Consider the following 10,324-nt stretch of genomic DNA (forward strand, 5'->3'; position numbering starts at 1 on the left):
GTGGTGGGATTTACTTATAGAAAAAAAAAGGGAATAATATTACTAACATTACTAAAAAGTAAACACACTAAACTGACATTACGAATTTATTTGAAGTGCTACAACTTATATTTTGCAGTCAATAAACTAATTTTAATAACCTGTGTATGCATCGGACTTTAGTAGATTTCCTAACTTACCTTTAACATGGATTTTTTTTCCAATCAATGTTTCTCTAAGAATTATGTATTCTACAGTTTTAATGAGAAGTTCTTCATGAATTCAAGGAATGTGATTTGAGATCTGACCATGTTTAAGTTACTATCTAAGCAATAGTTTAGAGTGTGGAAGAGCAAAAAATGCTTACAATTCAAAGATGGAGAAAACAGAAATAATATAGAGACCGGTTACTAGTAATGGGATTGAATCTATAATAAACAACCTTCCAACAAACAAATATCTGAGACGAGATGGCTTCACTGCTGAATTCTACCTAACATTCATTAAAGAGTTAATACCAAATTTCAAAAAGTATTTAAAAAATGGAAGAAGAAACTCTTCCAACATTATTTTATGGGACCAGTATTACCCTAATACCAAAACCAGACAAGGACTCCAAAACAAACTAACAAACAAAATTATAGACAAATGTACCTTAGACATATAGATGCAGAAATCCCCAATAAAAACATTAGCAAACAAATTTTAACAATACATAAAAAGGATTATTCATCATGTTCTGGTGGGATTTATCCCAGGGTGCAAGTGTGGTTTAACATCTGTGAATCAATCAATGTGACAAACCACATTAATAAAATGGAGGATAAAAAACCACATGACCAATTTAATAAACTCAGAAAAAAAACATTTGAAAAAATTCAACATCCCCTTATTATAAAAACTCTCAACAAATTGAGTATATAAGGAACATAATAATAATAAAGTCCATGTCCTATAAGCTCACAACTAACTTCATGTTCCATGAAGAAAAATTGAAAGATTTTCCTTTGTTATGATGAAGAACAAGAAAAGCAAGGGTGATAACTCTAATCACTATTTTTAATTCATGGTAAAAACTGTTTATTTTTTCCAGTTTTACTAAAAAACCATTGACACATATCGCTGTATAAATTTAAGGTGTACAACATGAAATTTAACTTATATAGATTATGAAGTGATTACCACGATAGGTTAAGCTAACATCCATCTCCACATACAGTCAGAGAAAGACAAACAGTGTGTAATCTCAGTTCCATAGGGAATCTAAAACAGCAACAACAAAAACTTCAACCAAACGAAAAACGAGCTCATAGATGTAGAGAGAGTTTGGTGGTTTCCAGAGATGGAAAGCAGGTAAAATGGTACAGCAAGTCAAAAAGGTAAAAACTTCCTGTTTCATAAAAGAAGCATTTGAGATGTAATGTGCAGCATAGATGCTATAGCTTATGAGTTGTGCATTTTAAATTCACATTTATATTTTTAGAACTTTCTGAATTTTTTGCAATATTTCTTTTTTTACCATCAATAATTTTTTTTATTGCTCAATGACTTTATCACATCTGTAGTTGTATAATGATCATCACCACCCAATTTCACAGAATTTCCATCCCACAACCCAAGCGCAACCCCCCAGCCCCCAAACTGTCTCCTCCAGAGACCATAAGTTTTTCAATGTCTGTGAGTCACCATTTTGCAATATTTCTTACCTGTACTTGGTAAATCCACCTCATTTACATAGGTGTCTAGAGTATGCCAGAGGGATATTTTCCATATTTTGTGAATGGGACGCATTAGGGTTTTACACTATGGTAAGAATTAAATAGAATGCTATGAAAAAAACTCAGGGAGCATCAAACATAATAAATATACATGCAAAATTGTTTCATGATTGAGTGGTGTGTCAGTGTTCATATCTGTGACTATGTTTTTATCATTTTTGTGAGCAGGCATACTGGACCACAAAATAAAAGTATAATTTTGACATGTGATCAAAAACATCTGGAACCCTCTGTGGTAAAGGTAAAACTAGTTTAAAAAAGGAAAGTCCTGCCAATGAAGGAAAAGCACTATGAATGAAAGGCCTAAGACAGAAAAGCCAGGTTGCAGAGAGACGAGGCAGCACTGTAGGTGGTAAACTGACATGAGACTCAGTGGATCATGCTGAACCTTTATTACTCCACTTGCCTCATCACAGTATCCACCCCATGCCTCTGATGTAATTGTTTATTCCTGTACGTATCCATGTTTATTGACCACAATTTAAAAAAATACTGTTCCATTGTGGATGTGCTGTCCCTTCACTAGTTTTTTTGGTGGCATTATTTATGTGTTATTCTTGAGCTTTGATCACTTCTTTAACATATCTAATGGGTACAGTCTGCACCTGGTTCTGTTCCTTGTCTAACATGCAAAGGCTTCCCGACACTAAACTCCATAAAACTCTACAGAAGACATGAAAATTTGCTTTAATGTATGATATATCTCTGAGGACTCTATGTTACATTTAGTCATTTGTATTATTGTAATAAGTTTGTCCATTATGATTTAAGGTCCGAATGAACAAAGACTTCATTTTTGTTAAGTTTTCTGTTTTCAAAATATGTGCATTTATATAGAAAATAATTTAAGGAAATGAGAACTGGCACCAGAGAAATACAAAGTATCATAGGAGGCTACTATAAGCAACTATATGCCAATAAAATGGACAACCTAGAAAAATTGAACAAATTTTTAGAAAAGTACAACCTTCCAAGATTGAACCAGGAAGAAATTTAAAAAGTGTAAGTAAAACAACCACAAGTACTGAAATTAAAGCTGTGATTAACAAAAAAACTTTCAAAAAACAAAAGTCCAGGACCAGATGGCCTCACAGGCAAATTCTATGAAACATTCAGAGAATAGTTAGCACTTATTCTTCTGAAACTCTTCCAAAAATTGCCGAGGAAGTCATACTCCCAAACTCATTCTATGAGGTCACCATCACCCTGATACCAAATCTAAAGATATCACAGAGAAAAAGAAAATTACAGGTCAATATCCCTGATGAAAACAGATGCAAAAATCCTCCACAAAATACCAGCAAACTGGATCTAACAACGTATTAAAAGGATTATACACCATGACTTAAGGATTCCTCAATATCCACAAGTCAATAAGTTTGATACCCGACATCAACAAACTGAAGAATGACTATCATCTGATCATCTCAACTGATGGAGAAATCATAAAATAAAAACATGATAAGGAAAATAAAAATGCGGTGAAGAATAGTATCCAATACTGACATGAAATAAGACATACAAAATAAAATGTAATCACAACAACATGGGTCTCTAATGAAATTTTATATGGGCAAAACCTGTAAATGTAAAATATAAAGACACAATTTTTGAAAAACAGAAAGACAAACAGTATCTAAACTGCTACTTTCTATATATAAACATAAACACATTCCAAAATGTCTGTAAAAAGAGGTAATAGTTGAATGCAAAAGATTATTTTAAAGAAGAGGGAAAAATGATAGAAAAAAGAAGAACAAATATGAAAGAATGCAGCACTTATAATAGTATATTACCACTATTAAGGATTCAGAAAATTTTCTGAATTTTCAACTGCTCTTCAAAGGCACCATGTATCTCCTTTGACCTGCATCCTTTTAATAAATACAGAACATGGTCAAATACAAGCCAAGTTTAGAAACTAAAACAAAATTGTCTCAATTTTTGGCATAGTCTTCCACACAGAATACTATACTCTCTTACTCCCCTGAAGAGCAAAACTCTCCTATATTTTAATTTTTTGGAACTATTTTACATAACTCACTTATTTTATAGGGTCATTTATTTGAACTTCCATTCCCATCATTTAATTTCCAATTCGCATTGCACATTTAAACAGATCCATTCTTCTTAATGTATTAAATAAATCAATTATACTTTATTAGTTAACCAAGAATATAATAACAGCAGTCTCTCATCTTTGGGCTAGGTTGAATAGACTCTCAGGTGATTTCACATAGAAGTTCTCAGGTTTCATTTTTTTTTTTTCTGAATCTTTCCTGGAGTACCTCCAAGTCTCCCAAACTTACCTGGATGGGGTCTCCAAGAGGGAGGTTTCTTGTGGCGGTCTGAATTACATCTTGGAATATTGATTATGAAGACTGAAGCTCTATCACCAGTCAAAGCATCAGGGAGAAGTAAAGCACTGGCCCCTGATCCAGACTTAGGACTCCAGAAGCAACTAACATGCCCTGTTCAGTTTAAGGATGCAAACACAGCAGCAGAGAAGATATTTGTAACTCTCTGTACCAGCTCTTTGGGCATATTTCCTTTTGGTTTTTCCAGTCTCTAAGTACATGATTTCCCTCTGGAATAGATTTTTGGAATAGGAAGGCAATTTTTCCTAATGATTCTCTGATCCCAAAAGACCAAGTTAGAAGTTAATTAAGTTTTTATTACTTCTTGTCCTTGATCTTGTTGTTTTTCAGAGGTGTAACCTCAATTACCTTATCCCAACTCAGAATTAATATTTTATCCAAAATCTGAGACTAAGGAGCCTTTAATCCTTATGTGTAACTGGGTCGCCATGATGCATAGAAAAGTGACAGAACACTGTAAACCAGCTATGATAGAAAAAAAACATTACATAAAAAAATAAAACTCACTGAGGGGGAAGAAAAGTTTAACTTGTGGAAGGAACACAACACTTTTATCCTCAGAAAAATTTAACTCCCCTCTTCAACAAGTGGGAGAACTGTGTTCATTTGATATGTCATCTTGGGCATCACACGCTCTGGCTTCCTAACACATTTGCCCCAAAATTAGGGATGCCATGATTTATCACAAGATAAAATTCATTTATTCCCTCACTATAAAATATGTGTTAATTATAACAGATACTTTTAGATATTTTAGTGCTATTTAACCTGAGATTAGACTCCACTAGGCATTGTCTGAATTAATTTTTAGAAAGGTTTATGCTCTGATATAGTACTATTATGAGCTCTATCCCCTACTGCAGAAATGTTCTTGAAGGAATTTAATGATCTCCTTAAAGGCTTAAGCTAAGGAAGGGAATGGCCTTCACAGGAATTCTGTCAAGATGCTTCCATGTTTCAAGTTGTAGGCCAATGGTTCTCAAGCAGAGGTAATTTTGCCCCTGGGGATATTCATCAATATCTGAAGGAATGCTGCTAAACACCTGTAGTACCCGATATAAATAATTATCTAGCCCCAATAGTCAACCTAAGAAAGTGGGAAAACCTAGCATCTCCCCAACGTCCAAGTGCATAGGTATCATCCAGGATTGGATTTCTGATGCAGATTCTGATTCATCAGGTCCTGGTGGGCACAGAATTTCTGAAAATCAAAAGAACCTCCTGGGTTATGCTGATGTTACAGGTCTTAGTCTGTGGACCACTAGCTGAGTAGCAAAATTGTGGAACTGTGCTAGTCAGATGTAGGTAGTTTTATATCTGCTGAACCAAGAAGCATGTTTGCATGTCATGTTGAATGAATAGTACATTTGCTCCTTCCAGAAGCTGTTATAAATTCATTGTTCAACAAGATGAGTACATCACAAAAAAGAAAATTACGGTCCATTACCAGTGATGAATATAGATGCTTAAACACTCATCAAAAATAATAGAATATAGTAAAGCAAAATTAACAATATGGCAAAAAGATCATATACCATCATCAAGTGAGATTTATTCCATGATGCAAGGGTGGTTAAATATCCACATACCAATAAATATGACATGTGACATTAATATATTGAAGAATAAGAATTCCCTTGTGTCCTAGAAGGTCAAGGATCCAGAGATGTCACTGCAGAGGCTCACATTACTGCTGTGGCACAGATTCAATCCTTGGCCCGGGAACTTTCACATGCTGCAGGCACAGCCAAAAAAAAAAAAAAAAAAAAAAAAAGAGGAAAAGGGGAATTTAAGAATACAAATTATAGGATCATCTAAATAGATGCAGAAGAACTTTTGATGAAATTAAACATCCATTTAAAAGAAAAATCTTTCAACAAACTGGGTATAAAGGAACATACCTCAGCATAATAAAGGCCAAGTATGAAAAAACACAGCCAATATTATACTCAGTGCTGAAAAGCTAAGAGCATTTCTTCTAATATCAGGAGCAAGATTATACTTATTTGAAAGAAAAATGTGTACAAATGCAGATACATATAAATATACACATTTACCTTTGGATGTTTTCTTTGGACTGAAAAGTGAATTTTAGCACATTTCATCTATTTCTCACAGCATGCATGTTAAGTTACGTTTAGTATCCCACATTACCTTCGGAAGTAAGGAAACTGAAGGTAAGGGAGCTTACATTTTTCAAAATTACATAACAAAGCACTTAAAGCTATGTGCCCTGTCAAGTTACACATACATAGAAACATGCAGCATGTTCTCTTAATTTTTGTACAGTTCCTTTAATTCACCAATCTGTACACTTTAAATATGCATTTTATTATGTGTAATTATACTCCGATAATTTAACTAAATGGGAAAAATATAATGGTGCATGGGTAAGGGTGAGTCTAGAGCATAAGAAGCTGATTCTCACTTAACAGGGGTGGTAGATAGATCTAATTCAGAAGAAGGCCAAATGTCATTTATGGCTGTAGGATCACGGAAATTAAATCTAAGTAATTCACATGATAAGTTCATTTTTGTCTGTAAATGGAATATTAACCTCAACATAGAACTGTAGTAAACTGACCATAAATGTATTCAAGACAGAAGAGCACTACAGTCATCCTAACATTATGGATGAGCCTTAAAAACACAGCTGATTACACACCCATGAGTAACAAATAAATCAGGACAACTCCAAAGCATACACTTTTATTTGATGACGAAGATATTATGGTATCCCACTTGACACAGAATGACTTATTATACAGCAATAGCTAACTGATACAATAATCAAAATGAACAGAACTGGGTAATTACCATAGTGTGCTGCTTTTTATTTTTATCATTTATTTTATTTTAAGAACATTCATGGTCATTCTGTTATTGAAGTTTATTTAAGATAAATGTAGTAACAAGTAACCACCTTGAGGTTCCCCTCTAGGCGACTAGGAGAGGTGTACGGACATGCATGTTTTTGCAGAAACACTGGTTTCCCTGAATCACAAAACTGGGCTGGCAAGCTCTCCTGCAGATCATCCTCTGATCATGAGGGATGAAGAGATTCCTTAGCATGAAGAGGATGTGAAACAGGTTACCTGACATTGTTCATTCACCATCTATTTTGAATTTATTATAAATATTAAGAAATGGGATATATTTCATAAAACGATGGAAAAAGTCATGTTTTCAGGTAGCATTACATGTTTTTGAGCAGAAAATGGAAGATAGTTCAGTAATAAAACATAAATACAGTAACCAATCCTTCTCCTCAATGAGCAAACGTCCTCAACTTGTGGCCATTAATCTTCCATGCTTTAATAAATAGATGTACAACCTGGAAAAGAAACATAGTGCATCAGAACAAAATGTATGACTTGACATTGCTTCCTCACATTTATGGTCATCTCTGACACTCAGATCATATGAGGTCAATGGATTCCAATTTGTGTTTCCATGTACATGTCACAGGAGACATATATTTTATAATCAATTTTTGCCAGTGATTGCGGTAGGTATTTTGGACACCAAGGTGAATGAATGAATAAAACCAGGAGATTAATTATAAAACATGATAACAGGTGTGTAATGTAGGTGTCAGAAATTATGCTTTTGATTTCAGAGGCATTCATTTCAAATACAATCATTTCAAATAAACATGACATGGCTATTAGATAACCACCCAGGCAATTGACACCCATAAAATCCTCCTTTTAGAATTACCTCCTGAGTCAAAAGGTTACTGACTACATGAGTGAACTTTCTTTTCTCTTGTCATGTCCTAATTTCATTCTTATGTTTCAAATTCAACAATAAAAAAGCAAATAACATTATCACAAGTGGCCAGACATAGTTCCCAGTGCTACTGTAAACAAGCTATAATGGAAAAAAATTAAAATAATTATATGAAAAAAAGCAACTCATGTGAATATTGGTCAAAGTGAGACTCTGCCAAGATGTTTAATTTTTTCTTACAATTATAATTAGAACAGCAAAAACCAAACACAATAGTTTCACCCAGAAACATTAGCTTGGTTCCAGAGAATAAATGCATCTTTGAAAAAAATAATGAACTAACAAATCCTAGCCAGCCTGCCCTAGAACCCAATAATGAGAGAGCCCATAGTTGGTGTTCTCTCTCTCTCTCTTTCTCTCTCTCTGTGTGTCACTCTCACCATCTCTCTCTCCCCCCTCTCTATATCCAAGACTTATTTGCATGGCTCTTGGGCATGCTGTATAAACTCCAGGACTTGGGAATAATTATTTTTTTTAAAAGTTCCCTGATATATATTACTGAGTTGCCTCTTTATATCATAATAAATACCACAGGACCAATCTAGCCACAGCATAAACATGGCCAGAAAAATATCTGTGAGGTTTTGCCACAAATAACACAGACACACTTGAGTGGCTCAGACATTTTTAGCCAATAGCATCACTATCAAGAAATTGAGACATTATTGCAGTAAGGTTAATGTCCACATTGTGAAAAACTGAAGTTAAGCTGGTAATGAAAAAGTCATGAACAAAAGTAAAATCTGCAACTTCATATTTTCTACTGCAGTGAAATTCCATAAATAGCCATGGTTGCCTAGTATAGTTTTTCCCCCATGTAATTAAAACAACTCACAATTATTCCTTCAGAAAAACTAGGGAAAATTACCTGCCGTGATATAGGTCATTTGAGAACAAAATTATTCTTAAGAAATCCAAGTATCTTGACCCATGTAAAATATGTAAATAGTCAAATAGTCAAATATTTCTGATCCAAGCTTGGAAAAAAAAATTGGGAATGTATGAATACGGAAAAGTGAAAAAAAATCTATATTCCAAACAAAACAGAAGCCTAATAAAGTTTGTTACTTAAATAATATAGAGGAGTTGAAATCAAAGAAAAGGAAATTCCAGGAATTAAGTAGAAGAGTTAGATCCTACTTCAATAATCTGATCAAAGAATTTGGCTCTGAGGATTTGTACCCTAAAATCATGAGCACTTCTTCAGTCCTAAGAAAATTGGCCACGTGATTCTTCTCAGAGCCCTCTTTATGTCTTTGTTCCTCAGGCTGTAGATGAAGGGGTTCAGCATGGGTGTGACCACGGTGTACATCACCGAGGCTACTGCACCTGAGTGTGAGCTGTGGGTACCAGCAGAGCTAAGGTACACTCCTAAGACTGTACAATAAAATAAGGACACAACTGAGAGGTGAGATGCACAGGTGGAAAATGCTTTATACTTCCCTTGAGATGATGAAATTCCTCGTATAGAGGAAACTATCTTAGAATATGAATAAAGAATCCCAGTGAGGGAAACACCACCCAACATCCCAGCTGCAAAATACATCACCATATCATTAAGAAATGTGTCAGAACAAGCAAGTCGAACCACCTGCTTGATTTCACAGAAAAAGTGTGGGATTTCCAATTCTGTACAAAAGGAGAGCCACAACACCATTAGGCTCTGTAACAAGGAATTCAGGGCACTTATCATCCAGGACACCAGAACCAGCAGTCCACAGAGCCAGGGTTTCATGATGACTGTGTAGTGTAGGGGGTAGCAGATGGCCACAAAGCGGTCATAGGCCATCACGGTCAGGAGAAAGTCATCCAACCCTGCAAAGAGCATGAAAAAGTACATCTGGGTGATGCAACCTTTGTAGGTTATAATTTTGTTCTCTGTCTGTATATTCATCAGCATCTTTGGGATGGTGGTGGAGGTGAAGCTGATATCCAAAAAGGACAAGTTGGAGAGGAAGAAGTACATGGGCGTGTGGAGATGGGAGTCTAGGCTTACAGCCAGGATGATGAGCAGGTTTCCAAATACAGTGATCAGGTACATAGAGATGAAAAGCCCAAATATGAAAGGCTGCAGTTTTGGTTCCTTCCATAAACCCTGAAGAAGAAATTCTGAAATTTGTGTGACATTGCCCTGTTCCATTTGGTAGAGGTGACTACTAGGAAGCAAAAAATACGACATCTCTCAAAAATTGACATTGCAAACATTATTGTAAGTCTACAATTTATATTTTACATTCAAAATTTAATATCTGTGGTACCAAATTTTGCTTGTGAAAGTTTCTCCTTCAAGTGATTCCATGTTCCCTCTCTGAATAAGAACTTCTACCTCACATTCAGCTTTCTCCCTATATGGTCATGTAGGCTACAGTTTCAGTGAGGAATTTTGTCATGCATTTG

At 34.9% G+C, this 10,324-nt stretch overlaps 1 protein-coding gene across 1 annotated transcript; it reads right to left on the reverse strand.

Moving 5' to 3' along the window:
• Window positions 1–9,116: 9,116 nt before the first annotated feature.
• LOC100520363 (olfactory receptor 7A17-like) lies at window positions 9,117–10,082 on the reverse strand. Its single transcript, XM_003123387.3, has one exon. It carries the CDS (start codon window positions 10,065–10,067, stop codon window positions 9,117–9,119), a length of 951 nt encoding a protein of 316 aa, XP_003123435.2. The 5' UTR covers window positions 10,068–10,082.
• Between the last annotated feature and the right edge of the window lie 242 nt (window positions 10,083–10,324).

This window comes from Sus scrofa, chromosome 2 (genome assembly GCF_054392235.1).
Source record: "Sus scrofa isolate SSC_HxYL_T2T_F1_AM1 chromosome 2, Sscrofa_HxYL_maternal_Yorkshire_Landrace_v2.0, whole genome shotgun sequence".
In the NCBI taxonomy this organism is placed as follows: domain Eukaryota; kingdom Metazoa; phylum Chordata; class Mammalia; order Artiodactyla; family Suidae; genus Sus; species Sus scrofa.